The sequence below is a fragment of the Lagopus leucura genome, unplaced genomic scaffold, assembly GCF_019238085.1.
Source record: "Lagopus leucura isolate 7727_CA_CO unplaced genomic scaffold, USGS_WTPT01 Super-Scaffold_100009, whole genome shotgun sequence".
In the NCBI taxonomy this organism is placed as follows: Eukaryota; Metazoa; Chordata; class Aves; order Galliformes; family Phasianidae; genus Lagopus; species Lagopus leucura.
In genome coordinates, this window is record NW_024962266.1 from 28,885,496 (window position 1) to 28,905,641 (window position 20,146).

At 44.0% G+C, this 20,146-nt stretch overlaps 1 protein-coding gene across 2 annotated transcripts in view; it reads left to right on the forward strand.

Moving 5' to 3' along the window:
- Positions 1 to 20,146, forward strand: part of LOC122181026 (serine/threonine-protein kinase TNNI3K) — a 47,325-nt gene that overhangs the window by 24,622 nt on the left and 2,557 nt on the right. The window contains exons 18-24 of one of the 2 annotated variants that reach the window (XM_042873129.1): positions 7,879 to 7,931; positions 8,579 to 8,631; positions 8,994 to 9,126; positions 10,686 to 10,795; positions 15,211 to 15,270; positions 16,821 to 16,990; positions 19,775 to 19,854. In XM_042873129.1, coding sequence (XP_042729063.1) covers positions 7,879 to 7,931; positions 8,579 to 8,631; positions 8,994 to 9,126; positions 10,686 to 10,795; positions 15,211 to 15,270; positions 16,821 to 16,990; positions 19,775 to 19,854 — 659 coding nt within the window. Of the gene's footprint in view, positions 1 to 7,878; positions 7,932 to 8,578; positions 8,632 to 8,993; positions 9,127 to 10,633; positions 10,796 to 15,210; positions 15,271 to 16,820; positions 16,991 to 19,774; positions 19,855 to 20,146 lie in introns of those variants that run through there. The other variant, XR_006179302.1, reaches the window with a different exon arrangement.

Sequence of the window (20,146 nt, forward strand, 5' to 3'; positions counted from 1 at the left end):
GCTTCCCAAACTATTGTATCTCACAGTCCAATTTCTTTTCTAAAAGACCCTCAATTGAGAGTGTCATATTGAACAAGACATGAATCTGAAATAATCCTGAAGCCTGGAAAAAAAAACTGATACAAACTCGGGAGTGAAAGGAATTGTTTTTCTCAGCTGGGAGGTATTGTGAAACACCTTATCCAGCAGAGCTGCTAAGTCATGGCCTGAAGCAATGATGAAGCACCTGGTGGGAAGGCAGGGCCAGCCCAGGGAAGTTCAGGTGCATGCAATGCAATGCAATGCAGCTGAGTGACCAGAAGGGCTGGAGCCAGGATCCACCCCTGCCCAGACCTCATTTAAGGACTGGCAGTGGAGGTGAGGGTATCCTGCTGGAGATCTTTGTGTACCTGAGGCTTTCTGAGGGTAAGGAGCTTCTTTTCCTTCTTTCTGTATCCTTGGCTGCTGTAGTGTTTGAGTATGTATAATGTAGGCTGTAAGTTTGGTTGAGCAATGCCTGTATTTCACCTGGAATATCACTGTATATTCTAGACTTTGAGGAACAGGCAATCAGTCTTTTCATAGCTTACCTTTGCTTAAATCTGTAAGTGCCCTACGTCTATCAGCTGACCTCTTCCCCTGGATAACCACAGGGCTTTTATGCTTCATGTTAGAAGAAGGCGCTTTCCAAAAAGGTTATTTAATGTTCTGTGTCTTTTTGATGAGCTCTTCCTTTTTCGTCCTAGTGTCTTTTTAGCCACTATGAACTCTGATTTCTGTTTGAAGTTACATGGTGTGGTGACTGTAACTGATGTTCCAAACTCCATAGTCACCTCAAATTCTGGGTGTGAATCTTGCGTTTCACTTTCCAAATCATAAGCAACTCTATCAGACATGGCTGGCATGAGTCAAACCGGTTTTCCCAATGGAAGTTCTGTAGTCCAGGTGGAGGGCAATGTGAAAGTAGTGCAGTCTTGAGCATGCAGCTGTGTCTTATTATTCCATAATTGTAGTTTTCTTATGTAGAATGTCTGAAACAGTACTGCACTTCCTCTCTACCCAGTGCTTCTTACTGTTGACAAAGAAAACACAATTTGAATTCTCTGTACATCTAAGCTAAAATAGATATTAGCAAAGGCTGAACTTGGTCCATACACGGAGATGCACAAGGAAAGGAAATTCGGAGGCAGAGATGTGCCTGCAAATGGTGCCCTGCATCTCCCTCTAGTGACCGCTCTGCACGCAAACCTCGGTCTGGCCGTCCTAACTCCCTCTGAGCTTCTTGCTTTCAAGAAGTTGAAAATATCTTCTTTATTTTCACTAATGCACCAAGTTTATTGAAACTACACCTGGGAATGGCTAGTTTTTTTTCCTTTTGATAGCTAAAGAATGCAGGCTTCTAGGACTTACTGTAATTTATTACGTGGACCAGCAAAGAATGAATTTGGACTGGAATACTTCAATCTGATTATTTAGCTGTTTATGGGGGGGCAGGAAATTGCATTTCTCACGCACACACATAAAGCAGGCATTTCTTTCCATCCTGACTCAGAACAAAACCAAATGCCGAAATCTTGAAATGTTCCCATCCTATCTGTCTTTGTTTTCCCAGCTGCCCACATAAATGAATTTCTTTTCAAGACCTCGAGCCTTAGTTTTCCCTGGGACATGTACCTGGCCTCTGCACACTATCAGTTTCCTGCAGGAATTGTTTTGTGGCTCACTGTGGTTCCACATCTGCTGCGGGCTCCCTATGAGTTACAAACTTAATGCATGTGTGAGGCACGTGTAACAGAGCAGGCTAACAGCCTTCCAGCAAGGTCTGCGCTTCAGCAATGTCGTCTGTGCTATAATCACACTGAAGGCTGTGCTGTGCTCACTGCCTTTTGGCTGTCAGAGTGCCTGTCTCACCAGCGAGGATGCATCCAAAGCGGATGTTCAGCCACACTACTTAAGCTTATCAGTTCAGGGGAGCTGAATGTTCAGCGTTCTGTGGCAGGTTGTAGCGGTGCCTAAAGGCTTTAAGTTGTAAATCCAGATATTAGTAGCTATTGCAGGGCTGTTCCGTTTTCCTAAATCCTCCTTCAGCCCTGTTTTAAATGTTACACAGTAAATTGGCTTCTGTTGTTTCTCTTGAGGAGTTTGTTCTGCAAAACATCTTGCATCTGAGTAAATAATATGCTAGTTGCATGTGGTTAATTGAAAAGATCTGTATTTCTGTTGCTCTGAAGTTATTTAGCAACACTGATGTGCCATTGATCTGATCAGCAGGTGGGGAAATCAGAAGTTGTAGGGGTTTTTTTTTCCAGTTTCTGTTGTTTGTGGATGGTCGTCAGCAAATCACAGCTCAGCCCAGATCTGAATTTGTTTCAGAGCTACAACCAACTGAAATAGTTACCAATGTGGTAAATGTCTCTTAACGCTTTTAGAACTGAAAGAAACTATCTGAGGCTTCCAAATAAAGTGAAGCTTTAGCTGTTGTGTGCTACATCAAACTGTTTCGCCAGAACAGGCTGTAGCAGAAAAGACCCTTTAGGCTCATTTGGGAGAGCAGTTAATGGACTGCAATTTCCCTGTTAGTTCTGAGCTCAAAAATAAGCAGGAACACTGGCAGGAGTTATCCTGCCCCATTCTGACCCTCAGAGGTGATAACGCTCCCTAAGCTGACAGGCACACAGCTGGGGTGCAGCACTGCTTTGCCCAAAGGCAAGGCCTCGCTTCCAGACCTCATTGGTGCCTGGAGAGCAGAACTGAGTCCCCTCTTTCCTATATATGTGATATTTATACACGTGATTTTAAAAGGTGCAGCAAGGAGCAGTGTGCCATCTGTTCTGTTACACAGCTGTAGAGAATCGTTATGTTAAAGTCTCATTTCTGCTTCTGTTTTTTTTGGGGGGGGGGGATTTGGGGGGTTGTTGTTGTAAAGGAAATAGCAAAATCATAGCTAAGAGCTGAGGCAGAGTTAGATGGCAAGTTTAACTTTATTTTAAATCAATGTGTGCTTTATTCAATGACTATTTGTTAGCTCTTAAACTGTGCGTATGGTAGAAATGGGAGGTTACAGCTATTCAAGTTCCTTATTGTATATATATATAATATGTATTTTATTACTTTTTTTTTTTGTAATTATTAAGGAATGAAACATCTCACAGCAGGAGTTTTACCTTATGCTTTCTGGATGGAAATAAGCTCAAGCTGCCCTGTAGTCCTAAACCTTTTCCTTTACAGTATTCACTGGAATACACAACTGAGAGCCTGGAAATACAGATACTGAAGGAAATGAGTGTTGATAGCTGCAGGGAGAAATGCAGTCCTTCTTTTAAGGTTAGACACCATCATGATCAAAAGAAAAGGGGGTGAAATTCTGGGAGAACAGAGAGCTGGACAGGCAGAAAATAAAATAGTGTCCCCAGCGTATGTGTGGACCATATGTACGGGCATCTTTACAACACTGCAACTTGAACACAGCTCAGCCTCTTAATGAGGATAGAATTCAGGCTTTGATTTTCCTCCTCTGATGGAGCTGCAGTTTGTACTGCCTGTTGGCATGCTTACTCCTGCTTTGTCCTTCTTCCAGACTTTTCCTCCTGCCTCCTCCCCTTGACAGAGGACTTGAAACCAGAACACCTTTTGCAGAATCATAGAATGGTTTGGATTGGAAGGGACCTTAAAGATCACCCTTGCTGTGAGCAGGGATGCCAACCACTAAACTGAGCATTAGAACAGCTTTGGTGGAGGATTTGCCACCAGCAAAGGCCATCCAACAGCTGGAGGATGCTGGAGAGGTAGGGCTTTTAAGCCAGGAGTTTCAATCAAGATGTAATAATTAGAGGAGCCATGGTTTCAAGCTCTATGTGTTTCTCTGAGGTTGAAATTCTCCTCTCCTCATAGAGAGGACAGGTACTTGTACTAGGTTGGTTACTTGTTTTAATGCCAGCCACCTGGAAGCACAGCTTGCTTATCCAATTTCCCACTGTATGGCTTAGAGCCACAGCTCTGTCTGCTGATGTCCTCCAATTGTCAATGTGTGATGACAGAAAACAGACTGGTTCCAAATTCCCCGGTATAGTAATTCAAGTAAAGTTGCAGTGGAAGTGCCAGATACGTATGGGTGAATTTTTTTCCACTGTAATTTCCTACAGAGTCAGAATTTCTTCATCAGTGCAGCTCCTTGTTAAGAATTCCCGACACAGGTGGGCAGGTACAGCCACACAGACATACTTGTGCTCCTTGAAAATGCCAATCCTGAGCTGAAAGCAGCACTGGTATTTGTCATGTTAGTACATGGAGGCAAGGTACCCCTGCCTCTAGGGAAGGCTGATGAGTGCAGGCAGAGCAGCTCTCAGTGCAGATGTGCTGCTTACAAGGCTGTGACTTCTGCCTGGCGCTGGGCTCTTTACAGAGTTGTGCAGCAGCTGTCCTTGGCTCTGGGTGGCCCTTCCATGCTTCTGCCATTGTATGGGAACTGCTGAGTCACGGCCTGAACCTCTGATTGATCACCTGAGGTGAGCCATGAGCCAGCCAGAGGAGCACAGGTGAAGGCAATTCAGCTGTGCTGCTGGAAGGGATGGAGCCTGGCTCCCCTCCTCCTGACCTATTTAAGAGCTGGCTGCCAATGGGGAAGGATCTCTTCTGGAGATCTCCTCTATTGGTGTTTCGTGGTGAGCTCAGCCGAAGGGTAAGCCTTCCATTTTTATTCTCTTTTGTTATCATTGTCCACTTTGCCTAACTCTCTTGATTATATTGTGATTGTAACATCTTGATATCCATTGATCATACAGCCATTCATGCCATGTGTCCTTGAGAATCCAAGGAGCAGAGAGCTGTGGAAGTGCGATGTGTTGATGCACTCTAAAGACTTGTTCCAGATAAGTCATAGCTCACTTCTCAGCTGCTTTTTTATCATCCCAAGAGTTTTCAACCCTGAAATTGCCCTAAAATTTGCAAGTGCTATGATGCCTCAGCTGCAATGAGGCTGCTTACAAGCGGCCTTCCCTTCCATCCCACTCGCTCACTGAGCATTCCCTGCTTAGTTCAATTAGCTGGGAAGAGGAAATAGCTCAAACAGCTCTACATGCTGACCTTGGTTTGAAACTGTGAGCTAACACATGAGCAAGGTTAGTAATGTGCTGAAACTGCTACTGGTTTTTGTCTCTTGACAAATTACTCAACAAGTAGGATGCTTCATGCAGCATTTGCTCTGCTCCAGATCTGGTATTTCTAGACAAAGCTGAGAAGCTGAAACAGAAGGTAGCCTCAATCTTTGTCTGAATTCATGTTTGCCATGGGGAATGAAGATCCGCATGACAGGTGCAGGCTGCACATCTAATAAATCTAAAATGGAGACATACTCCAAACAATACGATCTCACTCCTGGTTATTTGCATCTTTGCAGTCCACCAGTCCTTCATCGTCCTTTGATACTGACCTCCTTCACCAAACTGAAGATGAATGCCTTTAGGTAGCACAGAAATGTGAATTGGCAGATTCCCTATGAAATAGCTAACATGGACAATATCACTCATTTAAAAAAAAAAAAAAAATCTGCTTCTCCCATCTGTGTTTTCTAATTTTTTTTTCTATTCAATGCAAGTTCTTAGATAAAATGCCCCAAAAAGAGAATTCATTCATTTCCAATTGTAATGTTCCTTTTTTTCCTCTTATTTTAAGCTAGCAAGGTGTAAAGGTATAGAAAATGTCCATTTGGTTCTACATAATTGGAGTACCTCTCTTTTCACAATTTCAGTGTTAGAGTTACTCTCTTACTTGGATCTGGTGTGCAGCTGTCCTGCCTAGCTGCTCATGAAATCACATTTGTGCAAAACTGTTAAATATTCATAGACTTTTGTAGAAATCTTTTTGTAGCTTTTTTTTTTTTTTTTTCATAGTTGTAAGCTTCTTTCTGGAAATCCTCTAATTGATAGGCTGGATACAATATGTGTTCCTTCCAGATATTATCCACATCATCACTGTATTTGAACAAATAACATGCAAATAAGAGCTGAATTTTCTTCAACATCAGCAGATGGATTTAAGCCACCATGCATCTCCTGATTTATATCTTCAGCCCTGGTTTAGGCTTAGTTTAGTTTTAGGACAAATCCAGGGATTTAACTTTAAGCCTCCAAATATATCCCTGCCAACAGCCCTAGGCAGAGTGCTGGTTACCCCGTTCTTTACATTCACTGAGCCTTGTAGTTCCCATGGTTTTGAAGACTTCACTGAAATTAAAGCACCTCTCAGAGTCAGTGCAAGCAATTCTCTTGGGTAAATGATTTCTTTGATCTCAGGTGTCCTGACAGGTTGCCCCATACAACTGCTGACCGAATGAGTCTTCCTGCATTTATTACCTCCTTCCTACTTCAAGATTAAGAACCTACATAGAATAAAAACTTAGCATATACCTCTAACACAAGTGTCATATTTTCTTGGAATTTTGCTCTGTCTGCAGTTTGCTTTACTGAGGGGTGTCAGCTTCACCCAGGCTACACCTGAAATCCTTTCCATCCACAGTGTGCAGGCAGCTCTGGTTGTGGCACATGGAGACAGAGCGAAGAGGTGCAGGGACAGAATGAGGTTAACTGTGCATTCCATACACAGTAGCTTTAGTTTTCAGGAAGCGTTGGGCTCAGTGCACAAGTGTTATATGGTATTTCTGTCTATGGAATTCTGCTTGGCCAAACCACAGCTCTGACCAGTGAGCACCTTCCATGAGATGCCAGATGTTACCTCAAATCCTCCCTTGCTGCCATTCATAGCTGCACCCTCCATGGAACCTAACTTTTATATGGAACAGCTCTCCAGGGAGCTTTGGAAGGGTATGCCAACGAAGGTCCCACCTCCACAGTCGAAATGCACTGCCAGTTATGAAAATGTGAGTTTTACTGATAAATAAGCACGTAAACTCGGGTGTGTGACCTTGACTCTCCTGTGGGTTTCTGTCTTCTGTATCAGAGCACAAGTGGTTACCATTAATCTGCTGAAGAACACTTTCTGGGTCCCAGTTATTTATGTGATTCCACATCAAGCAGATGTTTGCAAACCAATGTCTCGAACGATGAGTTGAGATTAAAATTACAGCTAATTACCTGAGTTTATTTAACCCCTGGAATGCTCCCAGCATGCTTAGGGCTGTGCTTCTGTAGTCATCCAGTTTAACGAATTTCATTGTGCACTGCAAAATCTTCTCATACTTCACAAGTCTGGATTGCTTTTCTGAGGCTGGTGGACAGGTGGTAAATCTCTTTTGAGCATAGCACTGCCGGGAGTGATAGGAGTACATGAAGTTCAAGGATAACATGTTGGTAACAGCAGGGTGATGTCAGAGCAGGCATCTTACAAAGAGAATGTTTTCCTTTGAACCTACAGACCTTGATTGTTATGTCCAGGGTTTCCTCAGGAAGCAGGTAAAAACAAAAAGCTTTTTTTGTTTGTGTAGTGTTCTTTGTTAATCTGGAATCTCAAACTATTGTCATTGATCAGCTGCCCTCACCTGTTTTGCTGTCTGAACTGCAGCCATCATGATAGCTGAACACAGAACCACATACAGTGAGCAGACAGTGTCCAATTTTTGCTGGACATTGGCTTGAATGTACATTACCAGCTGTGCTCTGTTAGATCTCCAAAGCAAAACAGAAAAGGAACATGAATGGAAGGCAGGGCTGAAATCTTACCAATCTCCATTAGTGTAAGCAGGAGTGAGTTCCTTCCTAGATGCTGAGGAAGGCTACAGGATGCATGATGTGCCTTCTCTTCATCAGCAGATGGAGACATTTTAAGATGTTCATTTTCTTAGGCAGGGGCTTTGAAGTTGTCGAGACTTCTTCTGTGAAGCAAGAATTGTAAAGTCGTCACCACCTGTAAGACAAAATTAAACAATTATCTTTAATTTTTTTCTAGTCACAATATTCTGCTGTATGAGGATGGGCATGCAGTTGTTGCTGATTTTGGAGGTAATGATTTTATGATAGATCTATATACTAACCTAAAACTGTTTAAAACTGAATGTGCTTATTGAGGAAACGCTAAGAAAGTTCTTCACTTTATTATGAGAGGAGTGGCAAAAGACTCTTAAGGATGAGAATACCTCTATTTCTGTCTCTAAGTTGTCTCATGCTGCGGCCACTCTGTAATATGCATGAGGAGAAAGCCCAGATGACAGTGAGAACAGCCAAGTCGTGGGGTGACAGGACAGGCTTCTTTCCTTTCAGCTTAAAGGGCAGAATGAAGTTCTTTATTTCATTTATGGACCTTTCTTACTCTTTCTGTTCAACAGTAGGCCAGGCTGTACTCTATGAACATGTAGCTTGTGCACTGTCACAGTGTGCCTCGGCCAAACTCCTCGGCTGAGATCCTCAGCTCTATAAGCTGCTGCTGATGTTGGCAGACATGTGTAGGTTTATACGGGTGCAGCATTTGGCACCCAGGCTTGAGAAGTCTCGCTGCCTGTGTGCACTCTTGTTGAATAGCAGCCGTCGCAGGTTGTCTGGATTTTCCAGACCCTGGTGTTATTAAGAAATACCTTTTACAAGGACTTTTTTACAAGGCAGGTGCCTGCAGTGACTCGACAGTAAAACCAGCTCTGTTCTGTGTGTTTCAGAATCGAGATTTTTGCAATCCCTGGATGAAGACAACATGACAAAACAGCCTGGGGTTTGTTTTTTCTTTTGTTCCACGTAGTTAATGTAAAGCTTAAGGGCAAATCCAGGTTAGGAGAAAATGACCTTAAAAGTAGGTTTGATGGGATTGGTGAACTGGAATAGTGTGGGAGCTGTTTCAGTATTTTTCCTTCCTTCAGCCTTCTTTTACTAGCAGAGATCTGTGAATACAAAAAAAAAAAAAAAATCATTAATCTGCAGTAGAAAATAACTTTTATACAGGTCTCCCTTCTGTAGACTTATCCGTTATCTTACGGTGCAAGGAAACAAAGAAAGAACAACAACCGTGTAACTAAAGGAAAAAACACAGGAGGAAATAAACTCTGTTAATAAATATTTGATGTTCCTTGCATGCAGAACCTGCGCTGGATGGCTCCCGAAGTGTTCACTCAGTGCACGAGGTACACCATCAAAGCTGATGTGTTCAGCTACGCTCTGTGTCTCTGGGAGCTGCTAACGGGCGAAATTCCATTTGCTCACCTAAAGCCAGGTAAGATACGCAGTGAATTAATGCTTAAGGGGCTCTGAACCAGTTGCACAGAAAAGCATTAATTAGTATTTTACTAAGTATTGTTATTAGGTGGCAAGACTTGGTGAAAGGCACAGATCTACCCCACTGTAATGCCATCTACTATTTATTTTTGTTACAGTAGAGGTTTTCAACCTCCCATGCCACTGAGAGCAGCCTCTGCACTTTGTCCTCCTGTGTCTGCATCTTTGTGCAGCGCTCTGCGCTCAGGAGGCAGCTTGGTGGAACTGCACAGATGCATTTCACTCCAGTGTGAAAACTTGTGAAAAATGGTGGGATTCTTGTTTTGTTCTTAACTGGGTTTGAGGTACAGAATAGAGCTGCTGGGGGCAGAGATGTGCAAGATTTCTCAGATGGCTGTCAGATAAATTTTTCTTTTATTTGGAGACAGCATTATATGTTTGGAGACAGCATTTTGATCTTGACAAAGGTGGCTTTCTTTCAGCTCATACAAATGGTTGTGCCCAAGCAGAATACAAATGGTGTTAATATTGCATAAATATATCGGTGCTCGCTCATCTATTTTTCTATGTGCATCTGTATGTCTAATTCTGTTCCTCAGCAGCCTATCATTGTGCTATTCCCTGATCTGGTCAATTGCTTTACGAAGTACCCAAATACTAAATGAAATCCAACGTGTTCTTTAGTACAGTCTCTCTGAAGTACTCCTAACTGATATGCTTATTAGCTGAAAGAAAAGTCCTGCTAATAGAGAAAGGAGACAAAAAAAGTGGCAAATTAACTTTGTCAAGTATGATAGGTGCGTACACAGTGAAAACACACCTGTGTTTTCCCCTTCTCTTTTTCTAATCCTGTAAAACTGATGGCAGAAATTGTTAATTTGGCACAAGAAGACTTGCTATCAGGTGGTACATTGTAGTACCTTTGGTGGAAAGAGGGAGCATTCCTCATTGCAATCTTAATCTACTTTGCATTTGCCTTCTCTTTTTGCATAGTGCCTGCTAGGCAAAGCATGATTCCAAAAGTACACTCACCAGAGTGCAGCCAACATTAGGCAAGCTGTGTTTGCCTCTCCTGTCCGTGTTTAGTCACAGTATCACAGGATTTATATGCTATTGGCATTCTGAAGCAAGTGTGCAGCCAAAAACTGCAGTAAGAATGAACCGTGGCTGAAATTATTCTTATGGCAAAGGCTGTGACAATAGTGGGATATAGTTAAAAAATTACAGTATTGTTGCTATCTCACGACTGCAGTTACGTGGCTCCCTGCATATCCCACATACTCTGACCGCAGGTGATTTTTTTAGGGCTTAACCACAATTAGACTGTCTACATCCCCACTCAGCCACAACCACGGTGTCGTTCCATTCAGTGTCGAAGGTTGCCTTAGCTGTCTGTAGAAACAGTTTGGATTTGGAGCTTCTCTAAGCTACGAGGGGCCATGGGCCCGGTGGTTACGCGCCTTGCGCCCCGGCTGTGTGTCAGCAGATAGGCTGTGCTTTCCTAGGGGCTCTGCACCTCCTGGATGCTCACGTCTTTGTGCCGGGCTGTTCCCGCAGCGGCGGCGGCGGCAGACATGGCGTACCACCACATCCGCCCGCCCATCGGATACTCCATCCCCAAACCCATCTGCGCACTGCTGATGCGGGGCTGGAACGCCTGCCCAGAGGTGAGTGCTGTCCCGTGCAGCCCCAGCTGCTGGCTCAGGTCTGGGTGCAGCTCCGTGCACCCCAGAAGCTCACTGAGATGAGTTCTGATGCAGAATGCAGTGGGGCAGGTGGTGGCACGGGCTGAAGGCGCAGAGCAGTTGGATGCTGAGGGGAAAGCAGCTGATCAGCAGCCGTTTGTTGGAAACTCGAGCGACTGTGGTGCAGAAGTTCAGTTTTGACTTGTGATGAACAGAAAAGTACTTCTTGCTCTCAGACTTCTGTAGATGTTTTCAGTGAATTATTGATATTTTTCCACATGACAAATGGAATTTGTATCATCAAAATAGTTGCCCTAAAAGTTACGCTAAAAAATGTAAACCTATTTTTCTACCGTGTCCTAAAGCCATTATCTGGTGCACTGGAAAGATATCAGCACGAGAGCTGAGCAGAAGACAAGAGGGCCAGCAGGGCCCTCCTGGGCACAATGCCAGCTCCAGGAGCAGTTATGGGCAGGACACGGGCACATGTTGCAATCTCTCCTCTTTCCAGGGCTGCTTTCTTCATGGCAGTTGCTCTCAGCACGTAATGCACAGAACTTATGATTCTTTCGTGTTCTTTTTCTTCAATTGCTATTACGAATAACTCTGGATTCTACTTTCCTTCTCTCAAATAGAGGTTAGATAAAATTAATGAGGATATGTTGCCCAGTTCAAGATGCTGATCCCAGCAGGTTATGGCTTAGTGATATGCTCTCAGTCCCTGTCCTGGTTCTGTCCTTCCCAGCTCCTTTGCTCCACAGCCCCTTCCTGGCAGGGCACTATGAGAATCTCTACCTTCTTGGTCTGTACAGCACTGCTCAGCAACAATTAAAACATCAGTGTGTTGCCAACAGTGCTTTTTCTCCTAATGCCAAAGCATTGCATCCTATCAGACGCTGTGGAGAAAAGCAAAACTGTCCCAGCTGAAAGACAGACCCGCACGTTTTGAAGTTGAAGTAGGAACATTTTGGATCTGTTCAGAACTGACAGGTAAAACCTTGGGGTCCAATACCAGTCTTTGCCATGAGAGCATGCAGTGAGTTCTAAGATCTGCAGCCGGAGGCCTTCAGTGCAGCCTGCTGGGCAGGGGGTGCAAGGGAGACAGTGTCGTGGAGACTGGGCAGTCCTCAGTATCATAATGGGTATGGATGCTCTATAAAGGAAGAGAGCCATAAATTTTAGTGTGCTGCCTAAATTTAAGATAGAAATGGCTAACAAAGTTTGAGTTTGTGTCAAAGTAAACTTTAATAAGTCAAGCACAGTAATGCTTCAAGTACAGCAACTTGCACATTGAAGAGAGCAGACGTGGTTTTAAGCACTGTAAATATGATTTCTCACGTTAAATTAATCTCATGCTGTGTGTTAGAGGTCATAAATACCACTCTCTGTTCTGGCCAGTTAACCTTCCTCTCTTATCTTTCTTTCAATTATAGGCTGAGTTCTGTTTGTGTCTAGCAGTACAGGATGTTTGCTGTCTGATTCTTCCCACCACCAGTACCGTTATTCAATTAACTGAGTAAAATGTTCTCAGCTGAATTACTTTTTTTTTTTTTCTGATGATTTAATCAAACATTTCTTTATGGCTTGTGAGTTGCTGAAAATTCTCACTGCAATAATGCTAACAACTTTCAGGAACATAGGGAGAGTTTGTGGTACTGAAGAAAGAAAGTTATTGCTGCATCTTTCTCATGCCACAGTCAGAACAGTTTTTTAAAGGGAGATTCAGCTGATTATCCCAATTAACTCAATAGCACCAGCAATAAAGAAAATAGAATGTGACAGTGTTCTTCCCTTCTGAGATTCAGAAATGAGGGTTAAAGAAAGATAGTTTTATATTAGCTTTTGCAAACTGTTGCTATTTCTGCACTAAAGGGAAAACCAACTAAACCAAAGCTGTAAAAATAGCATCCCCAGACTGGCGGGGCCATCAGAGCCACTGCAGGATTTCGTGATGCTAAGACCATCCAAATACATTTACTAAACAGTCTTTAGATCGCTGTCCTTATAGTAAGCATCAGATCTTCCAAAGCAGATTGATATCGAGAACTCTTCCAGTTCTGCATCCTACCCGTATTTCCTAACTGGGTGGTTTGTGCACAGCTCTGTGTATTTGCACATGAAATTGCAACTGTGGGAGTGTGGGTGCCTGCTGGCACAGACCCATCAGAGCTGCCTTACTGATAGTGTTACTGCTCTGGCATTTGTTGAGCATCAGAACGATGGGTTTGTTCACAGCATCTGAGTCCTACAGTGTCACTCAGCAATGGAGGATGGTGTGCATCAGCTGAGGTTATCTCCATGTAGTTCTTCTCACAGAGGATTTTTTGCCAGGCAAGTGACCCTGTGGGCTCCATAGGGCCATCTCTGCACGTGCTGCTGCTGCAGCTGCATGCACAGTTTGGCACGTGGCCCTCAGCTGTCTGGAGAGGCAACAAACCTGCTCTAGAGCGGGTTAGCTGCACTAGGAAACACACTGCAGGAGAGGGCTTAGGATTTGTTATCACTGTTCTATATGTTTGCTCTGCTGGTGCTGTGTTGGCATGCAGGGACCTCACTTAACAGTGGGAGTTCCAACACATGTTAATGGGAAGAGATTTTGGAGCTTGTGTAATTTTCTGGTGTTACAGAAGCCTTGTAGCATCTGCTGCTTCACATTACTGAACCAGGGACTCTGGCTTTGACTTTCACCCTGGAAGCAGAGCCCTAGAGCCCCTCTTTCAGTTAGTCCAGCTAAGAAAGGCAGGTAATCATGTGCCTGAACCTGTCCTTGCTCTGGATACCTGAAAGCTCTCTTAAGTAAAGCACGTTTGTAGGTGCTGCAGCAGGACAGTGCAGAGGGAGGTTAGTGTGACTCTGGGCTCCCAAATAACTCTGGAGAGCTTTGTCCCCTTACTGTAGTCCATGCTGTAAGCTTATGTTTCAGCTTGAAAACTGCAGATAGAACGTGTTTGCTATGGAGGGTATGGTTAGCTGTTTTATTTTGGTGCTATTACTGTTTCCTGGATACTTGAATACACTTGTCTCCCATTTTATGAACTAATGTTCCATTACAGATGAGGGGGCAGTTTGTTTTATTCCATGTAACTATAAAGCAGCTGCTAATAACCATCAGCAAGTAGCTCCCATTCTGCTTAAAGTTATTAATAAGATGTTATATTAAATTGTTGACTTAAGTGAGCAGTATGTGACAGATAGAGTCACTATAACTTGTTAGCAGTTCACTGAGCACCAATAAAAATAAAACACCCTTTTGGAATTTTAATGCACTTTGCTGCTCATCAGCATCACTCCAACATCACTTAATCTTCCTAATGCTTGAGAGCTGCATGGCAGAATTGGAAGGCAATTGATAGCTCAATCAGCCAGTGGGTGACTCAAATTCTGCACAAAATGTGGGAAAAAAAACTTACTGAAATGGATTCTTTTAAAGGCCTTTTCCTACATGAAATGACTTTACACCTGGTTACAAAGACTTTGAATTATGTCTGAAGGCCTCAGGAAAGTTCCAGGAGGTCCAGGGACTGAACAGTGGGAGCCTTTAGTCCATGCAGACAGTGCCTGTCCTGAAATTGTCAGTACAAATCCTAAATGCTGCTGTGGATTCACTGCACAGAATAAAAAGCACTTATTTCAAAGTGTCTCAGTTACACCATGTATGTATCTAGCATGCATAATAATCTCTGATGCAGGGATGTCATTCCTCACAAGGGGAGAGACCCTGTGCTGCTAATTAATCATCATAGCAAGCAGAACAAACAATATAACTGAGCAGTGAAAAGCATCACCTTACTATTCTTTGTCCAACAGCACTCTTTGTGCAGCATTGCACTGAAGGTGCGAAGATATTATCTGTCTCTGCTTTTATGTGAGTGGAGTCACCTGGTAAGGGAAAATGGTGAACTTAATGGTGAACTTCAGGGCTCAGTGGGTGTTCACCAGTCAGAATTCTCCAGCAGGAACCATGCAAGCACACAGAAAGGGGAAGATAAGGGTTTCTGTAAGTGCAAGTATTTCTTAGGAGTTCATCCTCTGATCTTCACAGCTGTTGCTGTTAAAAACCTTATTTACAGGCAAAGAGCTTCCTCCTCATATATAAGCATAGTCAATCATCTACTGTTACTTTTACAGAAATCTTATGGCCTGTTATTAGTTCAAATCTGATTGTTTCAGAAAAATAATAATAATGTAGACAACGTTAAACACACACCTCTTCACTTCAGAGCTCAGCACTGAACACGCAGTTCCCATCAGATTCTCAAGCAAACTGAAAGCAGTATGGTGAAATTCAAAGGAAGGACATGGAGGGGATTTGTTACTCATCTGTCTGTGAGTCTGTTTAAGTATAGAAGTTGCTCCTTCTACTTAACACAGCTCTGTTTTGTCTGTTATGTTCACAGGGTAGACCAGAATTCTCGGAAGTGGTCACAAAGTTGGAAGAATGTCTGTGCAACATTGAGGTAAGAGCTTCATTTCTTCTGTGGAGCCTCTGTGTCTATGATGTGTGCTCAGGGGTACAAGCAGGTAATGAGGAAGGCAGTGGCTTTGGAGTTTGCAAGTTGTTCCATCCTGTTGCAAGCCAGAACATCACATTTTTAAGGCATGTTTTCAATTCTGGGTTCATGGGTGCCAGAGCGAGGCTGTGGGAACCACGTATTGCTGTGTCAGCAGCTGCTCAGAGGGAGGAATGCTGAAGAACACACAAGCAGCAGGGCACTGCACTGCAGGCCTCAGCAGGCTTGTGCTCCACATCCAGCAAACCCAGGTCTGCTTCGTTTAAAAAAGTAGAAAAGAAAAACTGGCTGAACCCCTGGGAGAAAAGTAGAAAGAGAAAACATAATAAGGATGAACACAAAGGCAAATTCCTGCTCTGCGCAGCAGCTGTGGCACAGGCAGATGTGTCAGCATTCAGCTTTGTGAAATAGAAGTGACCAAACAGAAACCAAACTTGATTCAGGGCTGCTGTTTCTGAAAACATATTTTCTGTGTGCTTGTATACATCTAAAAGAGTTAGATGAGGAAAAAAAAGTTCATTCCTCCTGAAACATGTCACTACTCTTGATTTTAACAGTTGGAAAAGGCACTTGTACACCATTACATTCCTCCATGCTCTGGCTGCAGCTGGAAGGTGTTTGCTCAATGTGAAGGTGGAAGCTTTTATGTGTCGAAAAAACACATAAGCACTGAATCACGAGAAGGTGTTCCATCTCATGGGGCAGCTGGCTTCTGTGATACATAGGCAGCAGTGTATGCGGGAAGAAATCTGGGGCCAAGAGCTTAGGCAGAAAAAGAAGGGGGGAAAAGTTGTTTGTTTGTTTGTTTGTTTTAAGCTGGCGAGTGAGATTTCAGCTCTGTTGTGTCCAGGGTAAAGCCTTTTCTGAGGGGAGTTCTAAGGAACAATATCTATAGTAAGTTAAATGCTGCAGCCAATGAAGGATGAGAACTTGCCTTCTAATTCCTCTTCTTTTTGTTCTCCTTGCTCAGCAAATCACTTCTGCTCTTTTAAATCTCTCTGAATCCAGGTGTGGTGAGGTCATCTTGCTCCAATGAGGCTGCGTCCGTGCTGCTGTGTGCATTTATATGTAATACCCTTATGTTCACATGCTAGCTCTCTGTTTCACTGACTCCCAGGCACTCAGAGTCCTCCCACCACGCAGCACTGCCGCCATTCAGCACAGAAGGCGGAGTCCCAGGCAGTGGCTCCATAGGGGATGCTGCAATGCCCCCTGGCTGCATAGGGAATACTCACGAGCCACATCACTCAGGGCTGGACTAAAGTGGGTCTTCCTGAAATCCTACAACCCCAGCTTGAAAACCCCAGGTGGTAGTGAACCAACCGCTTGGTTTGGCAGACAGCATCCAATGTCCTCAGCTGCTGAAAGTCAAGAGGCACTGTTCTTTTCAGCCGAAATATAAAGGCAATACAGGAAGCACAACTTGCAAGAGCGGAGGAAAAAAATAATATGCTGTGTGCATTAACAGTGCCTGTTATGTTTTTGTTTAAATGCAGTTGATCTCTCCAGCTTCCAGCAACAGCAGTGGCTCTCTGTCTCCCTCCTCATCCTCAGACTGTCTCGTTGCACGTGGAGGACCTGGCCGCAGTCACGTCGCAGCACTGCGCAGTCGCTTTGAGTTGGAATATGCTTTGAATGCAAGAGCTTACGCTGTCTGGTCACAGAGGTACATACCTGCCATTGCAGGGAAAGAGGGCTCTTGCTTCTAAACAGCCACAGCTCTTCCCAGGGCTGCGTGGCTCGCCTGCCTTAAATGGGAGTTCCCTATAGCAGGGATTGCCCCTCACTGCCAGGTAAGGCCGTACAGGAAGCAGAAACACCCTGGGTTATGCATCGCACAGCAGATCCCCTTCCAGGTCTGACTGGAAGAGTGTTTTTGCAGTTCTGTCTTCTCCTGTAGCTGCTATAGCACTGTGCTCTGGGTTATCTGAATGCTGAGGAAGCTGTCCTGCTGTCAAAACAACATCTAAGCGTTTGCATTTTTCACACCAAATTAGTAGAAAATCGAGGGTGAGAAGGAACGGCTTCAAGTTGTGCAAGTGGAAATTCAGGTCAGATGTTGGGAAAAATTTATTTTCCTGGAAGGGTGGCCAGGTGCTGGAAGGGGCTGCCCAGGGAGGTGTTCATGAACCATTTAGGTGTTGTACTGAGGGACGTGTGTTAGTGGGAAATAGTGATGGTAGGCAGGTTGGACTGATGAGCTTGAAATTCTTTTCTAACCTCCATGGTTCTCTGATTGCATGATTAAGGTTGGAAAAGGCCACAGTCTGGGCTGTAGGTGAAAGTGTCCAGACTGAGGAGAAGACAGACAGCAGCTGGGCTGTCGCAGCAGACACAGGGCAGCAAACACAAATGCAAAGTTTCTTCTCCTTTAGGGGAGCAAAGGGAACTCAGCTTCACCAGGCATTGCTGCTGATGTTCCCTGGGATGCATCCTAAAAGTTACATTTTGGTCAATATATGCCCACAGGAGGATAAGAGTTCAGGCTAGGTTCTGTGACAAGGAAGCAAGGGGGTCCATGGACCCCTGCCCTCGGACAGTGGGGGAAAGGAGGGGAGATGGGCTGGATGAAGGATAATGGCAGCAATGAGCTAAGGAGAATCAAAGAAAAACCTTTTTACTAAATATGATAGCAGAATGTGAGATACCACAACGTAATACAGTATGATTGGAAATGAAGCCAATAAATAAAATGAGAGGAGTTGGGGTTCAGAAACTCTCTTACTGTAATGCTGTAGGTGAAGCAGTCAGGGAGCACTGAGGGCACAGAGGCAGCCTGGAGACCCCAGCTCTGCTTTGTCTTTCCCTCCAAACAAAAGCAGAAGCAGAGAAATGAAGTCTTCTGGGAGCTATAGTTCATTCATCCTTTCTGAGCCTAAGATGCCAGAACTATCAGCAATCCATGGAACTGCAGCATTAACTCTTTAACTGCCAGCACAGTACATGATGTTATGATACATACTGATGAAAAGCCATCATCAAATGGTGACAGCTCTCAATATTTTCATGGCAAAGCAGCATGTGGGTTCTGTGTGTTACTGTAACACTGAAGTTAAGGTCTGAGGCAAGTACCCCACTGCCTGGTTCTGAGGGCAAATGTAGCAATCTGCTTTCTCTGTCTCATGCAGACTGAGAGTAATGTGAAAATGGAGCTGTGCTCTCAATCTCTGTCAGAAGAGCTGTGCTCTTAGTTTAAACTTTACCCTTTAGCACCACTTAGCAGTCAGAAATTGTAATAGCAGAGCCCTCATTGCAGTTAACGTGGGAAATGAGAAATATGGGCAGCTGAAATGAGGAGCTGCATTGGAGGAGCGGGGCGGATCAGGCATTTGCAGTCTGGGGGCTCAGATGGAGAGGCAGAAGGCAAACACGTGCAGGCAGTCACTGAGATCTTCCACTTAGAAAAACAAATGACACACAAAAAGTTCATCTGGTGACATAAGAGGTCCCTGGAATTGCTTTGCTGTACAGACAGGACGTGGCAGTGGGGGCTGAGTTAGGATGGAGGAAATGTGAGCAGCCTTTTATTTTCTGTGAAGGGGCAGATGGCACTGCTGGGAGTCGCGGATGTGCAGGGAAAGAATAAGAGAGTGATGCATTTCGGTTTGAGTGTAGCAGCATCAGAGGGAAACGGGGAGCCTCGTATGTAACTCAGTGCTCTCCATAACATGCTGAGGTTTGTTAGCACACCAAAAGGAGATTTTCTGTGGTGCCAGCAGTTACTTAAAGTTGGGAGCTTTTGTTGCACGTCCTGCCATACCAACTAACAACAAATAGCACCCAGGAAGGAAGGCTTACCCAGGGGCACAGCACTCAGCACAAAAGGAATGGTTTCTTCAGTTTTTCAATTATGTGTTACACTGATGTGATCGATTAACAACCTCGCTTTCTGATTGCATTTGTTCCTTAGGGCTGTTTCTTCCTTTCCTTGTTTTGGAATTATGATTGTTTTCAGCAGGATTGGGCCACGTTCTGGGGTTTTTTCCTAGCTCCACTTCACCACAGAAACACTTCTGATGGAAGCTCTGTGTACCATGGGCTGGAACAGCCCTGACACTGAACTTGTTTGTTTCCTGCCTTGTAACTTTGGCTGTGCTGAGCAAACACAAACCTCCCTCCTGCATGGTAACTGTTGCTATGTGCAAAATAATGAGAGGTGGGCTGCTGCAGCCCTGTGACAAGTTGGATGTAACAGCAGTGCGTTTTAATTGTCTGACAGGGCAGCTTAATGTCAACTCATCTCACTATTAGATGCTTAATGTTGATGTTTCACTTCTTTCCATCTTCAGTATTCCCACAGAGCCTGACAACAGTGTCTGACAATGATTAATGGTCTCTTTTTTAAGTAGCTGGTGTATATCACATGGTGCCCATTCCTTCTGCATGTACAGGAAAAACTCTGTGACTCATTTAATCTTATGTAAACTGACAGCTTCTATCTGATTTGCAGCACTGGGCAGCACCCTTCTCAGGGTCTGTCTTTGGATGACATGAGGAGAAACTTCCAGTACCCTCCAATTGACAAAAATGGTGAGTTACTGCAGAATATTCCTTCTAGTGTCTCAGTATGGTTAAACAATGCAGAGCTGCAGTTTTCTGGCAGCCTGATAAGAAAGCTGATCTTCAGTGCACACTGCTAGTTACAGCGAGGTCTCACTCCATTCTCCTGCAGCTCCTGCCCCCCTTTCCCCTGCACCCTAGGCTTTTGGAGATGGTCTCTCTGTGCATGTGGATCTGTGAATAAGGAAAGAATGTGGCATTATATCCTCAAGGCTGCTCCTCTATTTAAAAAAAAAAAAAAAAAAAAAAAAAAAAAAAAAAA